Here is a 24,092-nt window from a genome sequence, read left to right as displayed (position 1 = left end):
GCTTTATTTGGGTTTATTTTGATCGTACGACAACGTCGTATCCTTACAGACGACATGTTGTTTTTTTTGGAGAATTTTGGTTCGGATGGCGATTTCTGAAAACACTTGACTGACACAGTTTTAAATTTTCAAAGAAAAAACTAAGCTAATATGGAGTTATCCACGAATGATTGTGATGGAACTAATCCAGCCACTGCATTCAGTTTCGTCCTGTCAGACTCACTAGGTAATAACTAGAAAAACTATTTCCAAATTGTGTAATGGCTTGATAGAATTGCATTTCTGATAGGAGGAACTGAAATTTTGGATGCCGAAAGTGCTGGCTCAATCATATTTCCCACAGATTTTGATATCAACAAGCTGCTGAAAACAGGGAATGGAGTGCAGGTGCTGTTCATAGATTCTTCACAGGTTAGTTGCCACTTGCCAGCACATCTAAATGATGCACAAAGCCTTTTTATTTGGAATTTGTTTTTATGTCGTACAAGGTTGGCATTGTTTCTGAAAATGGTGCAGCTATCATCACAAGCTCACCCCTTCAAGATGAGATTGAAGGTGGTGAGCAACCCAATTTGACAGAAATACAAGTTGGCAGAAATCATCCTGACAGTTTTCATGTCGAAACTTCTATGGTAATTGCATCTAATGTATGTAGACAATGTTGTTCATGTTAATTATCAACATCACTTATTTAGATAAATGATGTGTTATCATGCTCAGAGTGTGGAGCTACATTTAAGAAAAATGCAGACTATAAAAGGCATCAGCTGCAACATTTAGACAAGAAGCCTCACCAATGCCCCAACTGTAACCTTTCGTTTAATGTCGAGGTAAGACTTGTCTTGCCAAATCACTACTACTAATTACCATAATACCAATTTTATTTATGTCATGTTATTTCATTAACAAATAGAAAAATCTTAAACTTCATATGGCCTTACACAATACATCAAGTCAGTGTCCAGAGTGTGGGAAGAAATTTTCAAGACTGGCCAGTTTAAAAGCTCACATCTCCCTTCACATTGAGGAAGATACACTTACCTGTCAGCAGTGCGATAACGAATTCGAGACTATGAGGGCTTTACGGCGTCACATAGAAGAAGAACACCAACTGAACAAAACCGCACCTTTAACGCTTGCCGAACTGAATCACTCATTTAACGGTTCGGCGAATCGTGAAACAGATCCTGTTATAAAAATCTTCCCCTGTAAGCAATGCCATGACAACTTCAACACTATGAGGGCACTAAAGGAGCATTCGAGATATCATCAGAAGGTACCGAAACTGTAGGAATATTTTAATTGAGTCTTTTTACAACTTTGATTTGTTAAACAGGTGAATTCTATCTTGTCTTGCAAGAAAAAAAGTAAAAACAACAAAGTTGTTGGAAAACCACGTTTCAGATGCTCTCACTGCTCTATGGAATTCGATAAGCCGAGTCTCCGTGCTCGACATGAGCGAGTTCATACAGGCGAGCGGCCTTACAAGGTTACTCAATTTTAAAAATATTACATAATCAATTTCGATACTCAAATAATTGTTTCATTCATTTGATAGTGTGATCAATGCAATCGGGGTTTCAGTCAGAAGAATTCGCTGGTTAGCCACCAAAAAGCCATTCATGGACGGGAAAAACCCTACCAATGCACGTTGTGTCCTTACGCCTCAAGTCAGAAAGGTATCTAGCATGTTTAAATTTTTGTTAATTGTGTGCATTCTAATAAACGGAATATGATGCTGTAGGAAACCTTCGAGCTCATGTTCGGCGTCTACACCTTCTTGCCAGTAGCGAACAACAAGGAGACGTTCATCGCTGCGATGATTGCAGTGCCGTATTCAGGAATGTATCGAGTTTGACATCTCATATGAGCAAATTTCATTGTGATGGCATCCAGGTGTGTGTGTTTTAAGTTTATATAGGTTTTGCCTTTTTTTTTCTTTAATGACTATTTCCTTCTTTATTAGACGCATTTGACAATGCCACAATTGCAAAATTCAGATTCCATGGCAGCTCTGAATATAAATGACAATGACTCAGCGCCACGGGACGATCTCAGCCACAAGAACGATATCCTTCAAAAGGCTCTGGAACGTATCGGATTACCACTTTCAGATGGTGGCACGGAGAATTCAGGTGTGACAGAAATCTTATTCATTATTTTCTTCTGAGGTTTCATCCGTACATGGGTTACATTTGTCTCTCAGATCAGCGGAACGGAGAACAAAATAAAACAAAAGAACGAAGTGCCTGCACCACTACTCTCGTAGATAGAGCCAATCCAGCTAAACTAGTGTGAGTCTAATAAATTTACGTATCCCGTGTTAAAGCAATGTAGAATGGCAAGTTTACGATATATTTTTTTAAAGGCAATATGTTGTTGAATATCGCATGGAGAATTCTGTTCGCTTCCTATTGTGCGGAAACTGTCCGAAGCGGTTCAAGAAACCGCTGGATCTGGTTCGTCACCTTCGTATTCACAACTCCATTATGCCTTATAAGGTATTTTCTTTGTTGAGTGTACATTCAATACCGAAATTCCTAATAACCAAATTTTGTCTCGACAGTGCCCTGTTTGTCACAAAACGTTCCGTCTCAAATCCACTTTGATGTCTCACTTGAATTCGCACAATGGGACCAAGGCGTTTGAGTGCCCTGTCTGTTGTAAAAAGTTGGCCAGTCAGGCAAGCCTTGTTCTTCATCAAAGGTGAGTTCCAGTTAATCGTAGTCGGTTTACGTCTGCAGTCTGAATAATATTGTATTACACATGACTAAATTAGGCTCCATACTGGGCAGCGACCTTATTGCTGTCAGTTCTGTGGCAAGCAATTTCGACATCGGAGTTATTTCAAAGTACACCTCCAGGCTCACCAGCGATCTGCCAAAAGCAAAACTAAGACTGCTCTCACATCGGAAGAGCCACGAATAGCGAGCGATAGCTTAAAAACGGGTGCAAATATGTCTGTGACGCTGGCTGAACCATTAGAACTAACCGAGTCGGGTAATGAATTCATTGCAAAGCTGCAAACCAGTTGGCATGTTGAACAATTAATGTTTATCCTATTAGGAATCCTCCCGAGACAACCGGTGAATGCCCAGCTGTTCAGCAGATCAGAGGAGAAAAACGGCACGCGTCAAATCCGTCCTTTTAAATGTTTGCAGTGTGGCGCTGCTTTCAAGAAATCTGCTCATCTCAACCAACACATACAAACTCATTCGGGATTGAAACCTTTCACTTGCAACATCTGCCTCCGGTTAGTTTCTTTTTGTTGTTAAACAAAATTAGGTTAAAAATAACTGTGCTTCATTAAATTGATTGATTAATCTTTCATAGGAATTTTGTTTCCAAGTGGGTTCTCAAAGCTCACCATCTAACGCACGAAAGAACGTCTGCTCCCAACTTTCAATGCTCGGAATGCAATCGCAGTTTTACTACGCGGGGTACACTGAATCGACATAAAGCAAGCCATAGTGATTCCAGGCCTTTTATATGTCCTTACTGCCAAAAGTCCTTCAAGACTTATTCGGTTTGTAAAAAACACGTAGGGACCCACACAAACGAAGTCATCCATATGGTAAAGAAACTCGCAAATGGGTTCATTTACAGTTACAAGCTAATCGATTTTTTTTTTATTGTTTGCAGCAACAAGCGCAGTCCTCTTCAGAACTGCCTGAAGTTTCCATTGATGCGGAGGCGCTCGAAAATTCAACAACATTACCACCAATGTCTGAAACCCAAACCGAATCACATTGGGATTTGGTAATTATTTTTATCAATAGCTTTAAAATAATTGAATTCCATGTTTGTTTGATTTTCTAGTTGAATTACGAGCCAAGCAACATGCCAGCTGATAGCAGCACAACTCAGCCAAGTGACGAATCTACTTTAAATGGAACGAGAGAAGTCACCGACGTACATAGTCTTCCTTGCACGACGTCGACCTTGAGTGATGCTTCCTCCTTTGGTCCCATGCAGCTAGGCATGGAATTCGATGGTGAGGAGGCGTCCGATGTTACCGACGCTCCAGCCCACTCTGATCTTCCAACATTGTACGACAACCAAGTTCTGTCGCAAAGCTTTACTTTCCAGGTTGGAAAATCCGTACATTGAAACAAGGAGGCAGTTAATCTTCAACTATTTTCTGTTTCCATTCGCAGGAATCTGAACTACTTACTGCACCAACGGAGGATTCTAAAAGAGAAGAAACCAAGTATGTACATTTTGTTTTTAAATTTAGATTTGATTTGGTGTACTTCATGTTTGCTTGTTGAATGTCGGAAAAGATGTCTTTCATGCGGACGAGAATTTAAACGAGCTTCCCATTTAAAGACCCACATGCGAAGTAACTGTGGAGCTAATAAATCCCACGTTTGCCCTATCTGCACCAAATCATTCGCAACCGCTCAAGCTTTGACGGTAAGTTGTCTGAATCCGTTAACGTACTTAAGGAAAGCCTTTTATTGACACGTCATTTGAGCGACCTTGGGTTTAATAGGCTCACGAAAAGTCTCACACCGACCCAGACCCAGAACCTATGCACTGCGTGTGCGATTCGTGCGGGCTCAAATTTCTGTCGTTTCAGCTCTACTTACGTCACACCGAAGAAGGATGCACTCAAACTAATGCTCGTACGTAGGAGTTATCGATTACATTTCCTATTAACATTATAAATGGAAAGAAAGTCTTAATCTACTTTACTAATTGTTACAGTGGAAACGAGCTTTAAAGATCAGGACTCGGCTATATTTACTGATACTTCTTCCACTCAAGGAGGTGTTGCCAACGTTATAGACAAGATTTCGAAAAGCCTTAAAGAGTGCACTCAGTGTAACAAGAGTTTCAAGTAATAAGGGTTGAATATGTAATCGACAAAGGCCTTGCAATTCTAATTATTTTTTTTTACTGTTGTGTTTAGAAAACAATCGGATCTTGTTCGTCATATGAGAACTCACACGGGGGAACGTCCTTTCGCCTGCGAAATATGTGATAAAAGTTTCACGCTCAAATCCACTTTGACGGCTCATTCGCGTACTCATTCTGCCAATGGTAACAAGACTGTGTCGTGTGAGCTTTGCAACGGCCTTTACTCATGCCGGAACACGCTTCGAATCCACATGAGAATTCACACAGGCAAGTCGAGGAATTCATTATTTTGAATAGTTTAGATTCACGGCCTTTTCTTTTCTAGGGGACAAACCCTTCAAGTGTCCGGAGTGTAATTTGTTCTTCCGGACAACCGGTCACCGACAATCTCACCTCAAGAGTCACCGGAAAGCTGCCCAGGCAGTCGGTAAACCCGGTGCGATCCGCACAGTGTCTTCTGCCGCCAACAAGAGGAAATTAAAAGCTAAGTCGAACAAACAGGTAAAATCCACCCAAATTATTTCGTAGTTTTATTTATTCTTCGTTGTTGCTAAGCGCATATTTTTTTCTTTGTAGCGAGTGTTGAACGGAGACATGGATTCTGAAGCTCATCTGGCGAAAGTCATCGCGATATCTGGCGACCTGTCGAATCAACACAATTCTTTGGGCGATCAAAGTGGATCCCTGGGCAATTTGACTGTGAAATTCCACTTGGACGAAGCCGGCAATGTCCAAGTAATACATATCGCTAGTTCTAGTTCGTGTCAGTTGAATTGAAAGTTAAAAAAAAAAATTCCTTTTCTTTTAGTTGCCAACATTGGACTCGACCACGTTGCTGGACTTGAGGGACTTGAGCGATCTTTTCCTGACCCAGAGCGATGGACAGGTCCAAGGGATCGCATTGACTCAGGAGATGAATTTGTCGCATCTGTTAACCGTGAGCGAGTCTAACCGGGACGAGCTGAGCAGGAATCTTATGAACTCTGAATCCGGTTTGCGACTTTTGACGGGAAACCACGGAGGAACAATGCTCGTTTCCAGTTCGCATGCGGATCAGCACCATTCTGAAGTAGAGGAGGGAGCAGATCACACTATTATGCTAGAGGCAGTCGATCCTGTTGTTATTTTGGGAGCTTCCAGCGAAACAAGTCCTGAACGGGTGTCGGTAATTACGGCAAGAAATCGCAACTTCCAAAAGTGAATTCAAATGTTCAAATTTATTTTTATTTGAAATAATACTGTTTCTCTGACACTACTCAACGATCGGTCATTGAGTTATCGGACATTTGCATCTCGCTTATTAGTAAATTTTGTGTTTATTATCATCGATTATCATATTTCTGGAATTTTATATGCTCTCTTAAAATAAAATGTTTGTATAAATTACATCGACATATAATTTTGTAATTAAAGAAGTGCACAAAATTTCAAATTCTGTCTATTGTGAACAATGAAAAACAAAAATGTTACGTTTTGCTCACTTAATCGCATGTAATCTTACCCACCTCTCTTTTGATACCGCTTATCGAACTTAGCCAGTGCTTTTATCGATTAGATAGCGGAATTCATTTCAAGTTCTCCACTTCATTAATTTAGATTAGTAACATTGATTAAAAGTAAACGGAGTCGAACTCAATTCAAAGAAAAGTAGTCGCAGCGGAATTATTAAACTCAATCAGTACTTTCAGTAGTCGATAAAGCCTCAACCTATTTTGGTTCGCTCTGTCACCGCATGTGAAAAACCATCACAACCACATTCATGAATGAAATAGTCTGCGCGATGCCCCAAGTTTTATTAAACCTTGGACCTTTTTTCTCACATCTATCCGTACGTACTTTCTGCATTAGTGCATCATGGACGGAAGGAGCGAAACTACTTTATATTGTCCCCGATTCCTGTTTCCCTGGTTCATTAGCAATTCAGCGAGCAGAAAAAACGCGCTCGGTAAATGAAATATTCTGACGGTGGACTGGCCAATGTTCCAGTGAGTATTAGCTAGGGTGATGCAAGGCCAAGCCCCAACTACGTCATTAAAAAATAAAATCACGGGTGACAGTCAAGTATCGAGCCGAGTTGTCTCCGTTACACAAGGGCCCTTCAATCCCCTATCCAGTCTGCCACCGTATCTATAGTAGCCTATCAGAGATGGTGTATATAAACGCAAACTTGCTTCGTGGTTTTGTTGAAGAAATTGTTGGCCATCATGCTCTTTTACCACTGGATCGTCGTACTCTGTAGCTGTGCTGTCCAGGATGGAATAGCTAGCAGTATGTACACCATAACACTGTTAAGCCACTTTAGTAAATGTTGGATAATTTTGACATTCCGGTTTATATTAATAGGCACATCAAACACAGTTAAGAAGTCAGTACTTGGCGGACACCATTTGATCATTGGAACAATACACGTAAGAAATTTGAATTTCTTTTTAAATGTTTATTTTTTTTTATTCTGGCTAACATGATAGAAATTACGATAATCAATACGTTATTACAGATTTCTCCGTATATTATTATCGAACGTTTTGGAACACGCATCCGCCATGTTAATGGACACGTCCACCAAATCATTGAATGGGTAGCTAAAAGACATAATTTCACGTGAGTTATTTTAAAACAGTAAACAAGACGTGTTATGCAGCGCGGGAAATAGAATTCCGATTGTTTTGGATTTATTATTTTAGTTTTGAATATGTCGAACCGTTGGACGGAGCCTATGGTGCCTTTGTTAACGGATCGTGGAATGGATTGGTCGGATTGCTCATTCGTGGAGTATAAATAGAAATAGACATTTTATTAAATAGATTAAATAGGCGTTAATTAATAATGTATGCCAAAAAAAATCGACATCACTTCGTTTGTGGTTTTTTCTAGGAAATTGACATGGTGGCAACAGCTTTATCTATAACTTATCCGCGATCCAAATTCGTTGATTTCACTGTCGCCTTTTCGGACGATCCCATCTCGTTACTGATTCCTTATCCACGATTGGATAGTACCATCTCTGGCATCGTGAAACCCTTTCAATCTGAGGCATTTGAATAATTATACGCACAATAATGATTTACGAATGATTCGCACTTTTGTTATTTTATATCAAATTAACAGGTATGGATTGGGATTATACTTAGCCTGCTGTTTGTGGCCATCGCCCTCTGGCTGATTTCTCGATTTCAAGTAAACAATTATCCGCAATCGTTCCACGGCGACACGAAATTGATTCCCCACTTTTGGTTTCTCCTCCGAGTCATATTAGCTAATCGTAATGAGTTTTTATCTACGATCCCGTTAAAGGTCATACGTATATCTGTCTAACTTTTTAGCCAAGGAGGTTGCAACTTTCACGTTGGCGACGAGACTGTTGGTGGCCACTTGGTGTCTGATGGCTGTTGTATTCATCAACTCTTACACCGGAATTTTAGTTTCCTATTTAATGGCTCCGAAATTCCTGCCGTTGATCACCACAGTCCAAAGTTTAGCGGATAGCCGGGAGATCTCCGTAGCGGTGTCCAAACACACATCAGTGGAAGCTGCACTATTTGTAAATACTGAATAAAATTCCTTTCTTTCTTGCAATTGAAGTTAAAATTATTAAAAACCGGCTTGCGGCTTCAACAGGCTGCAACGTCCGGACCGTTGGCTAAAATTGGCGATCAGCTCCGAGCTCACCCTGAAGACCGGTTGACAACCTTGGAGAACATCGAAGATAAAATCTTTTATCAGGGGAAAGCATTTGCTCACGTAATTTTGAATTGTATAACCTTACCTTACAATTTAACATATTATTATTATTTTTTTTAACAATAAAATATCGAATAGGAAGAAACGACGCTGTTTGTGCGAATCCACGATGATTTGTTATCTACTAGACATTGTCGCCTAGCGATAGCCAAGGAGCCGCTTTTCTCAGATCAGCAAGCCCTTGCCTTGCCCAAATCAAGTCCCCAAACAAGCTTATTTAACTACGAGTAAGTTGTTACATGTGAATAACCATTCAACCTCTTTGATTTTTTCTAACGAAAATAAGCGGATTGCATTGGTTGATTTTTTTTAAAGGATTGTATGGCTACAACAAATGGGTTTGTTGAACTATTGGCGAGCTAGCTTCTTGCCGAAACCAAACCGGTGCTCAGCTCCGGTTCCTACTTTGCGCTCAACTCCCACTGAAAAATTAACACTAGATAATCTTTTGAGTGCTTTCCTGCTCTACTTTGTTGGCGTCGTTGCTTCGGTCTTGGCTTTTGCTTTGGAGCTCATTTCTCGGAAATACAGAAATCCCATTAAAATAGACGAAGCTAGTAGGCCCAATGAGTCTGTAATACAACTTTAATCGAATTCGTAAAGTGCACTCGTGTTACATAGTCTCATAATAGGTTTAAACTGTATAACAAATTTAATGCAATGCAAATAGAAATTGTAATTGTAAGAGTCATGGATTTAGACCGAAGTTACACACATTAAAACTACTTTTGTGCATTTCAATATTTTAATTCGAAACACTTACAACCATCGTACTTCGACAACCATATAAAATAATCAAAACTTTTCCTCATATCTAGCTATTATCTTTTTATCTATCCTGCCAGGGATCGAACCGTGAAGGTCTTGCTCCGTAGGCATGCCCCTTATCTATTGGGCCACAGGTTCTCACATTATGACAGCAAATTTGTCTGTACATTTAATTAATTGCCAGAAATAAAATCAATCATTCCCTATAAGTGTGTCTGTGTGTTGGTTTCTGTGTACGTCTTTCTTAAGGCAGCCGACGCCCGACGGCTATGCTTCATTATGTTTTTTTTTCCTTCTTGTCAATTTCTCTTTGAACTCGATCCTCATTTGCATTTCAGAATAATACAACAATAAAAAAAGGGAAAAAATTTACAAGGCAGAAAAATTCGTTTTTTCTTTCACAACAACAACCATTTTCATTTGGCCCCGCCCAAATTTCACTCAGTTTTCCATGTACTGTACTTGGCCTGAAGATGAATTTAATTGCATTATGTTTAAACACTCACCTGCGGTACAGTTGGCCTTGGCCCCAATGAAAGATAATTCAAAACGTGAATTTTTAATTCAAACGTGAATCCAGGCTTTAGGCTTGATCGTTACCATTCGCTTTAAAGTAAATAGCTTGGATATTGAATTCAAACGGACCGCTTTATTAGAAAAAATAATAGAAAGCAAATGTAGGACCGAATAAGAAAAGTGACATGGACCAGCAAATAATCAATCCCACCATGAAAAGGGAAAATAAGTACTGGGGACTTAAACCAGGTTGGAAAAAAATAAATGATTTCAAAAAAGCTCGGCGTCTCGTATTATTTAATTTGGAATTTGTTATGTTCACACGGCCACTATTAGGCATCACGGGTCGGCCAACAGACCCGGTGGAAGACGACTTGATACCATCAAGCTTGATGTTACTTGCTACATTTTCAACAGCCAACTATGCGTTAGAGGATAACTGGTACCCGTAAGGAAATCTCAACCCAACCCCAAGAGACTCTTTTTACGTGTCACAACCCCTTAGCCCATCCCCGGCTAGGGACCCATAGTTTAAACTGCCCAAGTGTGTCCACCGCATCGCTGCAAATGGCTTGCCCTGGCTGTAACAATTTGTTGAATCAGTTGACGCTACATAATCGCTTCCTGAGGGAGCCACAGCGGCTGTATGAGCAACTAACAATTCTCACTTGGGGGTTCGAACCCTGGTCTCAACGTGCACCGCTGCACTTAATATTCATAAATGACGCCTTATCCAATACACCCACTCGCTCCCTCATAATGTTTGAAAAAGAAAATATTTTATATTTCAGTGGATGACATGGAATCGGGTGTAATATTTAAACACAAGTCGTGAAACAAAAATGCGATTAATTTAAAAAGATGCGCACAAAAAGCCCAAACTATTCTGGCAATAGTCGATGGCCGCCGACCCGGATCAGTTCCTGGCAGTTTGTGCAACTATAAGAGTTTTTTTTTTCCTTATTTTTCTTTTATTTATATTTATTTCCTCCTGAATTTTAATAAAAATTCTTTCAGTTGTCCCTATTAGAATTCGATGTTTTTTGCCACTTCACTATATTCGGTTGTTCTATATTCGCGTTTTAGCCTTAAACAAAAACTACGTCAGTAGATGGTCGCCAAACCCGGATAGATTTGAGTCGTTTTTTTTTTAAATTATAAATTGCAGTTTAAAAAATTACAAAAGTTATAGCTTTATTCAAAGTACCTAATCACAACAGTCAAAGATTTCTTGCCCGAGGTGAAACAAAGACAACAACACCACACTCCATTTGCTTGTGTCTTAATAATTCAAGCAAAGGGTAAATCGACCCAAAGACTTTAATACAGCTACAGCTCTGTATAACGAAAACATTGAATTTGTTCGATTAGATTCGTAAAAACTTGTTCATAAAATTCAAGAACGGAACTGACATACTATACAAATATTTTTTTTCTTATGTACCGTATCTCATTAACTGCCTGACAAAAAAAAAAGAAATGAGCATGAAGCTTACAATTTGATTTTAATAATTTAATTTGTTGTTTGTTGTCGAAGATTATTTTATATATTTGTCTTTGGCATTATAGAATGTGTACGTATGTATGTTGTAAGCTCAGAATATTTTGACACACATTTCGATCAATAAAATAATATCTTTTAGTTTCAGGAGCTATAGTCTTGAATGTCAATTGTTATGCCTATATATGCGAGGAGTCCAAAATCACTCTTATTCTTATGGTCCCCTTTTACCGAAGGGGGCAGATGAATTTCTCCCTTAGAAACTGCATGAATGCTAGTAAATAGCCACCAAGAAGAATCAGAAATGGTAGATAAATATGTTCGATTTTAATTTGATTGTTGGATCTCTTGGCCGCAACGCCTTTGCTGTTGTAGTCCAGTCGACACTGTTCGGGCGGTTTTTCATACGCTTTTAACCAATATTCCCTTAGTCCAGTGTCAAAAAACCATAACGACCTACATAATCAATCAATATAGTACACATTACCCGCCAAAATTTTTTTTAGAAACTGTGTCATCCTATTCCGAACAAATAATTATCAAATACTAACGCTCGGTTGATTTCTTCTTTGTAGGGACTCGATTTAGGAACGGCCAAGTACATGGGCTTCCACACCGTTGACTCGAACGCTATAGCGAGACGACAGCTTTTGGAATTGAACTTCTTCAGACAAGCTATGCCAGCAGCCCAGGGCTGAATTAAGGAAATTTATATCGAGTTATAAGAATAAAATATGAATAGATAATATAGCGCTTATTACTATAATCGAAACGCAGTTCTCTTCCTCTAAAACGGAAATGGCCAGTTCCTCGAAGGAAAATTTCCTGCAATCCAGCGCACATTTCTGGATTCGATCGGCAATCATTTTCAGATCACCATTTTGGTATCGCTAAATATTACAACCACCAAAATTAATTTGTGCTAGTTAATTTAGATTATACTGAGACAGATAAACTCCATTATCACCCGCAAATCGATGTCTTGGATGGATCCGATTAAGACAGTGGCCTTGTAGGGTGTGGCAGTAGCCAAATCGCGAAAGGAATTGATTTCGGGTCTTTGATAAGTCACCGACATGTAAGACGTCAGAGTCGAGTTGTAAGTGTTGACGAAGACGAAAGTTACGAAACACCAGGTCGCATCGAGAAGTTTCTGCGATGGTTGATGGCATTGAAAATGGTTCCCTGTATGAAGCGAAGAATTGAACTGCAGTTGCTGTAAGAAATATCGAAAACTATCGAGTGAGTTTTACCTTGGGAAATGATGGCTCCATACAAGTGCCATAGAAAATGCCCAGTGCTCATCACCGGCCAGCACTCATTAATACGCAATCGTTTTGTCAGGTAAGAAGTTCAATGATATAACTTTTTTAAAAAAATTGAGTTAGATATTACTGTTAACGAGAACACGTCGAAAGCGCTGGTAAACGAAATATTAGCGGCAGGATATTTGATAAGAATCCCGGTGTTGTCACCACCCACGAATCCACTGAATTCAATGGCTTCGTATCTCTCCAGTGAAACGGTCGCCGGCACCAAACCAATATCAGCTTCCTGGATTAAATTCGTGAAACAATTTTTTTTTTAATCTCAGAAAATAAAAGTTAAAATGGAAATCGACGTAGTTTTGTTCTTACGAGATTGGCGACGGCTCCTATAACGCCGTTCCAAATTCCGATATTTTTGACTCCAAAAGTGTTTTCACGAGCAGGGAATATTGTGTAACTAATTATTGGTGTTAAAATGGTCTCAGTAAAAATTGCTGCCTTTTCGTGAACAAACCGATAAAGATCGCTTACGTGAACTTTAGCTTCTGAGACAAATAGAGTAAAAGATGATACATGTGGTTTGAATACCCAGTAATGTGGCCGGATGAATTCCGCCAAATGGAAACGTAGGGTGGAAACTGAAAAGTTAATAATTCAGTTTTAGTAACCTAGTTGTTAGACATAATGATTAAAAATGTTTTGTATAACATGGCCTGTGACAGCTCGTAGTTCCTTTCCTCGCAAACTGATTTGCATTTGATTCGTCGGGGTATTATAGACGTCGCTATCGCTACTTGTGTTCATGATTGCCAATACCAACACCAAAAAACAAATTAGAAGAGCAAATTGAGCAAATTTGCCCTTGTTTATGACCATTTTCTTTATTAGCGATCCTCTTCGGTCGGAAAATTCTGATGTACTTGATAAACCCGATCGTCCCCTTGGTTTATATCGTTTCCTATCCGGGTATAATATCGTCGATTTATATAACCACATGAGGTCTTTGCACGCTATTCATATCACGCATATCCTACATCGATTTGAGATGAATAAATAGTCAAGGTTATTCAGCTTTTGGCAAGAGTCGTGGACATCCTTCCATATCCCAAAGAGTTTGCCATAATACCCAGCAACAGCGGACATATCTATAAGATGGATGACGTTCACGGTCAACACAGAAAATGCATTGCTGAATTACCCAAAAGCCAAAACTATTGGCTGTATTATAAAAGGTTAGCGAGGTTAGCTAAAGATGTAGTATATCGGTTCAATGTTTTGCTATCTATATAGAAGTCTCTCCTGCGAATCCGTGCAGCCGCCAACTCGTTGTAGCTATGGCATCGGAGGTTGGCCGTCGTAAACAACACGTACACCCTGGTGAACGCTATAGACCATTTTTTTGCCGACCGGTATTAATAGAAAGATCGATTGTCATTTAGTAGAGAGACATATTTACGTTCTTTATTTCCCTTAAGAAAAACCCAACGTAATTAATCTCTTTCAAAGTTTTATTTCCTTTTTTGGGTTTTTAGGAAAACTTGTTAGCAAAGCTCCTTTTATAGAGAAATGCTAGAATAAACAAATTGAATGGCGCATGACAATTCACTAATTGGTATACGGGGATAAGTTAATCAGTTTCCGTGAGTAACAGGTTTATAATTCCAGAATTGCCTTCTAAATTTTACCAAAATAAACACTTTCTCCGTCATAATCAATTTCCTTTACTGAATGACGATCCTGCCAGGGATCGAACCTGGAATCTCTTGCTCCGTAGGCAAGCGCCTTATCCATTGGGCCACAGGACCATATTTAATATGGGAAATCAAATTCAAATTAAAATGAACAAGAAACGAATAGGGAAAGCGGCGAAAGTTTGATTTGGGAATGATTTACAGCCTTGAGGGCGTGTGAAAGAAGAATTTTGAATTCATGAAAAAATATAGCGAGAAACGCGGTTCGTTGTGTTTGGCTGTACAGCCAACGGCATTGTGAAAGGGGCGGATGAGAACTTTTTATTTTCTTTCTCTTTAGTCCTTACCCCGAATATAAACAACGTTTCAACCTTGAACATCATCTGCGTTAGTGCATTGTATACCGTACACCTTGGTTGTCCATCTTCAGACTGTGGTCTCAGTGAGTTTCTCTTGCAGTGTGCTCCGAATCTCCTCTTCTACTCCATCGTCAAATGCACACCTGTTATTTAATCTAGTCTTGACTTAAACACCAATTTCGTTGAAATATTTCGCAGCTTTATGCATTATTTATGCCGTGTGTAACAGGTGCCGTGCTATACAAGACTAAGAATTTACCGAGACTAAACACAGCGGGTAGTTATTGCTGTCCGCCATATCACCGGTTTAACCAGAACCACATTTCTTTTAATTCGCCAGTGAAAAAATGTTGACGTTTCTGTTGGCGTTACCTTTTTGGGTGAAAATCGCATTGCTCGTTCTGTTAGTGCTCTCTGTTTTGAAAGCTCGTCTCGTGCTGACGATGGGCGTGTGTAGAAGTCGAAACAAACTGACGGGTAAAACCGTGATCATCACCGGAGGCAATTCGGGAATCGGCAAGGAAACGGCCATCGACTTGGCAAAGAGAGGTGCTCGAGTGATTCTCGCTTGTCGGGACCTCAAGAGAGCAGACGACGCTAGAGGTAAAGTTTGCAATAGTTACGTAATTACGTACCGCAATCAATTATAATTATCGTTCAAATTCGCTCATTTTTGCAGACGACATTATTCGGGAATCGGGCAACAATAATGTGGTTGTCAATCAACTTGATTTGGCATCTCTGGCGTCCGTTCGCCAATTCGCTTCTGAAATTCTGAAGAATGAGCCTCGACTCGACATCCTCATCAATAACGCCGGATGTGTGACAATGGAGAAAAAGTTGACGGACGACGGACTCGAGTATCAGATGCAGGCTAATTATTTCGGCCACTTCTTGTTAACAAATCTCTTACTAGGTATATGTTATTTGAGCGCTATCCTAACTTACAGTCTCTTGAGTCTTATTTGCTGTTTTAATCCTAATCACTTCAGGACTGTTGAAAAAATCAGCTCCGTCCCGGATCATCAACGTCACATCTGTCGCTCATTCCTTTATCAAGACTTTCGATTTGAACAATTTAAATGCGGAACTCTATCACAACGGCAGCAGCTTTTATAACTCGATGTAGATTTCAAATTCTTCTTTAATCTGTTTGCTGTCATTTTTTAACGAAATTTTATTTGAATTTTTGGGTTTTAGTTATTATTACTCAAAGTTGAGTATAATTCTTTCTACTCGGCACCTCGCCCATTTGATCTCCCAGTCCGGTGAGTGTCGATATTCAAATAAAGCTTGCCAGCAATTTTCAAACTGGATTTATTCAAAATAGGTGTGACTGTCAACTGTTTATGTCCTGGGGCCGTTAATACCGGAATATTCAGGAACGCTTCATCATGTAAACAATTCAAATGAATGTTGCTACCCTTACTATTTTCAATCTAATTTTTTTCTTTTCATTTTTCTGTATAGTGTTCCAGACAGTGGTCAGCGCCCTAATTCCTATATTCTTCAAGGTAATGTCTTTCTTTTTTTTTAAGTAGGTTTTATTTTCATGGATGTTATTAGTTACATATGTGCAGATTATTTCGCAGTGTTTTTATTTTGTCATTAATTTGCAGTTCATAATTTTTAATTTGCGGTTCTTAATTTTTAATTTTACTGTGGTTGCAGACAGTTAAACAAGGTGCTCAGACCACTATTCACTTGGCTGTGGCTGACGAAGTCGCCGACGTTAGTGGAGAATATTTCACCGACTGCAAGGTCAATAATTCTCTTGTAATACTCGTGGTGCAATTTTGTATTCACTTTCATACTTTTACTTTTGACACAGATCTCACAAACATCGAAGTTGGGCATGGATGTTGGCCTAGCGAAGAAGCTTTGGGACATTAGTGAAACGCTCGTCAAACTCACGCCTGAGGAGCGACAATATTGAAGATGATTAATTTGAAAGAAAATATGACTCAAAGGATGATTCCAATGTGCTGTAGGCCTATATATTATTATTCTATTATTACGGTAGTAAATGTTGGTTTACTGTGGAAAAAAAACAGTAAAAGCTTTGTAATTAGTACACATCATCATTCATCAACTCATCTACAATTTAGATTGAATTTAGATCTTTAATCAAACTGTAATGCACTCTCTCGGTGTTTGAGATCTCATATTAAAGCTTAAATTGACGATGTAAGCACAATCAGAACACCAAACAAATATAAGGTCTAGTATGATCACTATGATGCATATATTTCAATCGTACTAGTTCCACTCATATTCCCACAAGAAATCATAATAACATAATCAAATTTTCTTAAATTTTAATTTTAATCTCTTAATTGTCGATCCTGGAATCTCTTGCTCCAACTCCGTAGGCAAGCGCCTTATCCATTGGGCCACAGGGCCGCTTTTAACTCAAGTTCAATTGATTTTTAAAATGTTGTTTTATTTTCAGATGTCTGACGATACTGATATCATCCTCTGTAATAACTCAAGCCAACATCTTACGTGAACATGTCGGAACAATATGTGAGGAATATTATGACTTTCTTTTGATCCATGTCATCGACACATTTTGATCAGTATAAGATAGCCTGTGTAAAAAATGACTTTCCAGAATACAATTTCTTTTTATCAGGAACTATTCGGCTTGAATTATAACGTTAATTGTATAAGACGACACAAGGTAAATTATGGGGACGATTCTAAAATTACTACTAGTATTACTAGTAGTACAGCTACTGCTACGGCGAAGTGGGAAGATGAATTTCTCCCTTAGAAACTGCATGAATGCTAGTAAATAGCCACCAAAAAGAATCAGGAATGGTAGGTAAAAATGTTCGAGTTTAATTTGATTGTCGAATTTCTTGGTCACAACGCCTTTGCTGTTGAAATCGAGTCGACACTTTTCGGGTGGTTTTTCATACGCTTCAAACCAATAATCCCGCAGTCCAGTGTCAAAAAACCATAACGACCTACACAAACGATCAATATAAAACATAATATACCAAACATAATTAAGAAGCTTTCTTTTTAACGAATAACAACAATCCTAACTAACGCTCGGTTGATTTCTTCTTTGTAGGGACTCGATTTGGGAACGGCCAAGAACATGGGCTTCCACGAAGTTGACTCGAACGCCATAGCGAGACGACACCTGTTGGTATTGAACTGCTGTAGGCAAGCTATGCCAGCAGACCATGGCTGAATGCAACATATATAAATAGATAATGAATAATTAGAAAAAAATTACGTTCATTAGCTACAAATAGGTAGCTTGTTGGTTATTAGTTACTATAATCGAAACGCAATTCTTATCCTCTAAAACCGAAACGGCCATTTCCTCGAAGGAGAATTTCCGGCATTCCAATAATGAACATTTCTGGATTCGGTCAGAGATTATTTTCAAATATCCTTTCTGGGATCGTTAAAAACGCGAAAATCACGTAGGATTTTTATTAGTTAATATCGGTTAATATAGTCAAGTTAAAATGACGAATAAACCTCGGTGATGCATTGCAAGTCTGTGTCTTGAATCGATCCGATTAATACAGTGGCCTTGTAATGTGTGGCAAGAGCCAAATCGCGAAAGGAATTGATTTCGGGTCTTTGATAAGTCACCGACATGTAAGACGTCAAAGTCGAGCTGTAAATGTTGACGAAGACAAAAGCTACAAGACACCAGGTCGCAACGAGGAGTTTCTGCGATGGTTGTTGGCACGGAAAATAGGTCCCTTAAACAATATCATCCGAAATTTAATACTATAAAAAGTGGAGGAAATATGCAGTAAAAGTAAAAGACAGATAAAAAATAATTAACCCTGAGAAACCATGGTTCCATACAGATACCACATAACAATCCCAGCGCGCATCTCGGGCTTTTCATTTACAGCACCCAAGCGTTTTGTTACGTAAGAAAAAATGACAGACATTGCAACGATGGCTATTCCAGAAATTACGAAGGCGATCCATATCTGCAGGTATAATATAATATCGAATGATAATTTTGTTTTTAAAAGAATCGAGTTTAAATTTGTGAATAGTCGTTAAAATACTCCTATTGAAAACACGTCGAAAGTGCTGGTAAATGAAATGTTAGCGGCAGGATATTTGATAAGAATTCCAGTATTGTCACCACCTACGAATCCACAGAATTCAATAGCTTCGTACCACTCTAGTGAGACAGTCAATGGCACTAAACCAATATCCGCTTCCTGAATTTAAACATGAGAAAACATTTGTATATATATTATACTAATCTGAGAACATATATTCGTTCGAATGACAATAAATCGGCGTATTATAAGTTTGTACGAGTTTTTCTATTGCTCCGATTACTCCGCTCCAAGTTTCGTTGTACTCCACTCCATAAGTGTTTTCAGGCGCAGGGAATATATTGTAACTATTTAAAAAAAAACGGCCTCAGTCACAATTGTGCCTTTTGTGCCCAGAGGCCAAAACTTATAAAGACTTACGTGAACTTTAACTTCCGAGACAGGTACAACAACTGTTGGTAGAGATAGTCTGAATACCCAGTAATATGGCCAGATGAATTCCGCAAAATGGAAATGTATGGTGGAAACTGAAAATTGAATATAGTAGTATACATTCCAGTTGTATATAATACATTATACATGTGTGGGATCAGATGATGCTATGGTTAAAATGTTTTACATACGTGGCCTGTGACGACTTGTAGTTCCTTTCCTCGCAAAGTGCTTTGCAGGTTTTGCAGGATGGCGTTGACTTCTCTACCATTAGATGCGTTGGTGATTCTAATCAAAATCACCATCAAACATACCAGAAACGCAAATTTTCTTCGGCTGGTTAAGACCATTTTCTTTGCGATCCTCTTCGGTCGGAAGGTTCTGATGTAATACTTGCTAAACTAATAGCTCACGTTCGTTCCCTTTGCGTTTATATCGTTATTCTCTATCCGAGTGATATACCGTCGATTAATGACATTTCTTATTGCACGCAATTCATATCACGCATATCCATTGTTGTCATATATTATCGATTGTATATATATAGACTAAATAAATATTTTAAGGCGCGCGCGCTATGCAGCTATTGGCTAGAGAGCGCCTGTTGGGCATATCTCAATTTGATGCTGATGAGTTTGCCATAACTGCAGACAGATTTAAGCATTTATGGTATGAAGTTCATGACTAAAACAAAAGATTTTAGTACTTGTTACTGAGTTTCCCGAACTGATTGTCTGCAATAGGTCAGCGGTCAGGTAGAAGCACATACGTCTGAAAGCTTTATTGAGCACTATCTATATAAAAATCTCTCCTGATGACATGCAATTGCCAACGTGTTGTAACCATGACGCCGGGAGTGGACAGTCGTAAACAATATATCTAATAATAACTCACTGGTGAACGCTCAACCAAAATAATTTTTGATTGCATATCGAACAAGCAGTAGTTTGTTCTGTACACTTTGTCGTTTCGTTTCGTTCAAACGTTTTCATATCGATATATAATGTACAGTCCCCTCCATAAGTATGGGATCACCCCGCGCCGTTCCGTAAGGCGGCGTGTATTTTTCTAGTTGGTTTTTCGGGTGGCAAAAAGTGAAAAAATGACATAAATTCACAAAACTTGGAATTTATGTCATTTTACCTCTTTTGTTTTGTCTGAATTTTTTTCAGATTTTTTCGTTCATGGGATAGGCCTCTAAAAGTGGCTCCAAAAGTATCGGATCACTCCGACGCCAACCATGTTATCTTATGGGCTTATGGCCCGAACTTGTTTTTCACATAGCTTTTTATATATTTAATTTTTAAGAAGGAATTTTTATTTTCAAACCGTGTATACACTACCCTTTCATAAACTAACTGTGAGTTTTGCATGATGATCCGAATTATTTTCGAATTTTCCCAGATTTATTCGTTTCCCGAGTTTCTGAAATCAGAGACTGCAGAACACTTCATTTACGGTTTACAACCTCTATCAGCTGGCTTAGGCAGGAAAATTAGTGTCGTTTCTATACACCACTGGCGCTCTGCTACCTTTTTTACTTAAGGGGCGTATAAAAACGACACTAGTTTTCCTGCCTACGCCAGCTGATAGAGGTTGTAAACCGTAAATGAAGTTTTCTGCAGTCTCTGATTTCAGAAACTCGGGAAACGAATAAATCTGGGAAAATTCGAAAATAATTCGGATCATCATGCAAAACTCACAGTTAGTTTATGAAAGGGTAGTGTATACACGGTTTGAAAATAAAAATTCCTTCTTAAAAATTAAATATATAAAAAGCTATGTGAAAAACAAGTTCGGGCCATAAGATAACATGGTTGGCGTCGGAGTGATCCGATACTTTTGGAGCCACTTTTAGAGGCCTATCCCATGAACGAAAAAATCTGAAAAAAATTCAGACAAAACAAAAGAGGTAAAATGACATAAATTCCAAGTTTTGTGAATTTATGTCATTTTTTCACTTTTTACCACCCGAAAAACCAACTAGAAAAATATACGCCGCCTTATGGAACGGCGCGGGGTGATCCCATACTTATGGAGGGGACTGTATAAGGTTATCGGATTATTTCGATCCTCAGGGATCGAACCTGGCATTTCTTGCTCCGTAGATCAAGCACCAAACACAGCAGAGGCGCAAGTTTTATAGTTGGTATACGAACCATTGATACGTCTGTTCCTCCCAGTCTTGACGCAGGATTAGTTTTGTAATCCAGGATTGTCCGTTATCATATTAGGCCTACTAATATGCCATATTGTCCAGGCGAGTCCGAACTTGAATTATCTACGACATGTCAGTGCTGATGTCACATCATCGAAATTCCGAATTTGTATTAGCTATAATTAATTAACGCTTCGCTCTCTTCGTATGTGCAAGTATAAAACGACCATTTCTAACAGAATGGAATAACTGGATGTGTTTTGTGATTTATGTGTTATTACAGGTACAAAAGTTGGTATTTTATGGCAACAGTAAAAGTTTTGCATCAATTGGTCCATCATACATCATCAACTCATCTTCAATTTACAGCATCTTCTTCAATCAATCTGTAATATACACTGTCTCGGTGTTTGAGATCTCGTATGCTTAAATTGGCGATGTCATAAAATCATAACGGCAAACAGATATACGTATAAGGTGTACGATATGATGCACGTTCATTTCACCTCATCACCACAAAAAACTATTATAAATTTCATCTTGACTAATGCCACATCTTGTTATCTTGTAATCGTCGATCCTGCCAGGGATCGTATCTGGAATCTTCTGCTCCTTAGGCAAGCGCCTTATCCATTGAGCCATAGGACCATCACTGTCTACATTAAAATTGTTTTTCTGATGTCTGATACCATCCTGATATCATCCCCTAAAATTTCCTTTCAGGAACTATTTCACTTGAATTATAATGTAAATTGTATTTAGGACGACACGAGGAAAATTACAGGGACGATTTTAAAATTACTATACGAGTAAATTACTAATACGGCTACTGCTTCGATTCTCACGAAAAATTGAATATGTCGAAGTACATGAAAATGTCCAAGTTTAGTTTGATTTGTTTATTGCAAAATAAACACTCCTACTCCTGCGTGTTATTCATCGCATTAGACCAGAAGCCAAGAAGTCCGATCCAAGTCATAGAATTTCTCCGCGACTTTTCATTTCAGAAATTTCGAACTTTTTTGTCGTTAGCGGGTCACGCAATTGGTCCTGGGCGCCTCATCAGCATAGGGGAGAACGGGGCAATTGAGGTAGTGGGTAACTTGGCACCCACCGTATTTCGTCCTCTTGCGACCGAGGGATTGTATTTTAAAAATTACCAGTTATACTCTTTAATAATGCGCATCTTTAAAAAAAAATTACTGAAATAGTCCAAGTAGTATGGGAACAAGAAATAAAATAGTTTTTCTACCCTTAATTCGTGTCGTCCATTTCGTTTTCTTTTTTCTTTTGTGGAATTAGTTAACTTAAAATTTATGAAAAATAAGTTTCTGAAAGGAAATTCTTTCTTCTTTCAGAAACCAATTTTTATTTATTTTTATTAACAAAATTATTGCTTGAAAACGCAGTAATAACAAAGAAACCTTTTCTCGGGGCAACTTGTGTGGCTACCGGTAAGAATAACATGGGCCGTCCTACCCCGCGTACATGAGCATGTTGCCCCCCGACTCGACCCACCCTCCTTCATTTTCAAAGCGCTTTTGGTTTTTAACAAAGCAAATTGTCATAAACTAGAAATACGCTTTTGATAGCTGATTTTTTCCTCTTTTCTTTAAGCCTAGCGGGGATAAAAAATATTTAAAAATAAAGAAGTGGGGACTCAAAAACAAAAAAAGCGCCAACTAGTACAACTCTCCCCTACTCTTGTTCATTTGAAGAATTTAGATGACGTTCTGCTGTCGTCGTTTCTGTTAACCACATAAACATCTTTTATAGTTATCTCCTCCTATCGGAAACAACAATGGCGTTACAGCGTATCCTTAACCGGATTTATCAAGTTTTTAAATTTTGCGATAAATTTGATCTCTTTTCCCATGGTAAATTATAGACGATTTACGTAACCGAATTTAATTTTTTGAATTTCTTAAATTTAAAATTAATGAAATAAATATGCATAGGTGATGGCTACTACCATCTGTTGAACTGCCTACTACTTAATAGGAAGTAACATAGTAGGAACTCAAAGCGGATGAGTGTGGCAGCTTTACAACACTGGCTAAAAGAAATAGATTTACTGTGTGCGGTAGCCGGTTGTTCCGAATCGGAGCCAGACGAGGCTTCCCCAGCCGCAGCAACAATAGTTCCCTTCGGCGCGTAGTAGTCGGAGCAGAAAACAGTCACGGAAGAGTTGCCGACAGTTGCGTACGAGTCGCATAGAGTTGCGGACAAGTCGCAGTCGGAGTCGTTGCGCAGCAGCGCAGTCGCTGACAGTCAGTCAGAATAGAGTTAAAGTCCGTTTATTGTATGTGTAAGAGCAAACTAGGTCGCGCCTGCCAGCAGGTAGCCGTGACAGTAAATCTAGTCCCCCCTTTGTATCGTTGAATATTTCCGTATCTTTAAATACATTAAGTTAAATCCCAACCCCCCACGCGTTCTGAACACCGGTAGAACCCAAGGAGCAATTAATTTTATTTAGAGTTCCAGTCAATTAAAATGGTTGCTTTTAGACGTAAGTCACGGTATTGTCACCACCCAAAAATCCACCGATTTCAATGGATTCGTACCGTTGCAGTGAAACGGTGGCCGACGCAGTCAAAACGGCAAGGGCGTTCCATAGAAGGTTGCACTGAGGAAAGATATGAAGATGAGGTGGCCAGGGGTGACCACTGGAAGAGACGACGTCGACTAAAATCGATCTGAGAGATGAGAAGATAGGGCAGTGAAGAATGAAATGTGGAATAGT

At 38.9% G+C, this 24,092-nt stretch overlaps 3 protein-coding genes, 1 long non-coding RNA gene and 1 other non-coding gene across 6 annotated transcripts; 4 read left to right on the top strand and 1 right to left on the bottom strand.

Annotated features, from left to right (window-relative positions):
- The first annotated feature begins 50 nt into the window (after positions 1–50).
- On the top strand, positions 51–6,249 carry LOC124202702 (zinc finger protein 236-like). 2 transcript variants are annotated; one of them, XM_046599076.1, is made up of 25 exons: positions 51–226; positions 293–411; positions 489–632; positions 696–830; positions 914–1,276; positions 1,337–1,489; positions 1,559–1,679; positions 1,745–1,896; positions 1,967–2,135; positions 2,207–2,294; positions 2,369–2,501; positions 2,567–2,706; positions 2,780–3,000; positions 3,067–3,253; positions 3,334–3,574; positions 3,643–3,759; positions 3,820–4,089; positions 4,158–4,210; positions 4,284–4,416; positions 4,496–4,628; positions 4,711–4,843; positions 4,916–5,130; positions 5,189–5,364; positions 5,440–5,598; positions 5,672–6,249. In XM_046599076.1, exons 1-25 carry the CDS (start codon positions 151–153, stop codon positions 6,062–6,064), a joined length of 4,224 nt encoding a protein of 1,407 aa, XP_046455032.1. In that variant the 5' UTR covers positions 51–150; the 3' UTR covers positions 6,065–6,249. The 2 variants fall into 2 exon arrangements, with proteins under 2 accessions (XP_046455032.1, XP_046455021.1); XM_046599065.1 differs by having other exon boundaries at positions 290–411.
- A 693-nt stretch (positions 6,250–6,942) lies between these two features.
- LOC124188353 lies at positions 6,943–7,446 on the top strand. Its single transcript, XR_006872322.1, has 3 exons — positions 6,943–7,131; positions 7,207–7,271; positions 7,361–7,446. It is a non-coding gene; the product is annotated as an uncharacterized LOC124188353 (long non-coding RNA).
- A 750-nt stretch (positions 7,447–8,196) lies between these two features.
- LOC124209083 (glutamate receptor 2.9-like) lies at positions 8,197–9,365 on the top strand. The gene is made up of 4 exons (XM_046606948.1): positions 8,197–8,404; positions 8,482–8,604; positions 8,683–8,831; positions 8,920–9,365. The coding sequence occupies exons 1-4, from the start codon at positions 8,246–8,248 to the stop codon at positions 9,191–9,193; spliced, it is 705 nt and encodes a 234-aa protein (XP_046462904.1). The 5' UTR covers positions 8,197–8,245; the 3' UTR covers positions 9,194–9,365.
- A 5,024-nt stretch (positions 9,366–14,389) lies between these two features.
- Positions 14,390–14,462, bottom strand: Trnar-acg. Its single transcript has one exon. It is a non-coding gene; the product is annotated as a tRNA-Arg (tRNA).
- A 266-nt stretch (positions 14,463–14,728) lies between these two features.
- LOC124208879 (retinol dehydrogenase 14-like) lies at positions 14,729–16,944 on the top strand. The gene is made up of 8 exons (XM_046606750.1): positions 14,729–15,310; positions 15,387–15,623; positions 15,700–15,832; positions 15,908–15,975; positions 16,038–16,103; positions 16,178–16,221; positions 16,379–16,468; positions 16,539–16,944. Exons 1-8 carry the CDS (start codon positions 15,055–15,057, stop codon positions 16,641–16,643), a joined length of 999 nt encoding a protein of 332 aa, XP_046462706.1. The 5' UTR covers positions 14,729–15,054; the 3' UTR covers positions 16,644–16,944.
- Positions 16,945–24,092: the final 7,148 nt, after the last annotated feature.

The sequence above is a fragment of the Daphnia pulex genome, chromosome 2 (genome assembly GCF_021134715.1).
Source record: "Daphnia pulex isolate KAP4 chromosome 2, ASM2113471v1".
Classification (NCBI taxonomy): domain Eukaryota; kingdom Metazoa; phylum Arthropoda; class Branchiopoda; order Diplostraca; family Daphniidae; genus Daphnia; species Daphnia pulex.
Note: the sequence above shows the minus strand (reverse complement) of the source record. Positions and strands in the feature narration are given on the sequence as shown.

Bases quoted from the DNA above. Each gene is read 5' to 3' on its own strand.
- LOC124202702 (XM_046599065.1), top strand. From the start codon at position 151: ATGGAGTTATCCACGAATGATTGTGATGGAACTAATCCAGCCACTGCA. The intron at 3,001-3,066 runs GTAATGAATTCA...TTATCCTATTAG, and splicing joins ATTAGAACTAACCGAGTCGG to GAATCCTCCCGAGACAACCG. The intron at 4,090-4,157 runs GTTGGAAAATCC...TTCCATTCGCAG, and splicing joins CGCAAAGCTTTACTTTCCAG to GAATCTGAACTACTTACTGC.
- LOC124209083 (XM_046606948.1), top strand. From the start codon at position 8,246: ATGGCTGTTGTATTCATCAACTCTTACACCGGAATTTTAGTTTCCTAT. The intron at 8,405-8,481 runs GTAAATACTGAA...CGGCTTCAACAG, and splicing joins CAGTGGAAGCTGCACTATTT to GCTGCAACGTCCGGACCGTT. The intron at 8,605-8,682 runs GTAATTTTGAAT...AATATCGAATAG, and splicing joins AGGGGAAAGCATTTGCTCAC to GAAGAAACGACGCTGTTTGT.
- LOC124208879 (XM_046606750.1), top strand. From the start codon at position 15,055: ATGTTGACGTTTCTGTTGGCGTTACCTTTTTGGGTGAAAATCGCATTG. The intron at 15,976-16,037 runs GTGAGTGTCGAT...TATTCAAAATAG, and splicing joins CCATTTGATCTCCCAGTCCG to GTGTGACTGTCAACTGTTTA. The intron at 16,469-16,538 runs GTCAATAATTCT...CTTTTGACACAG, and splicing joins AATATTTCACCGACTGCAAG to ATCTCACAAACATCGAAGTT.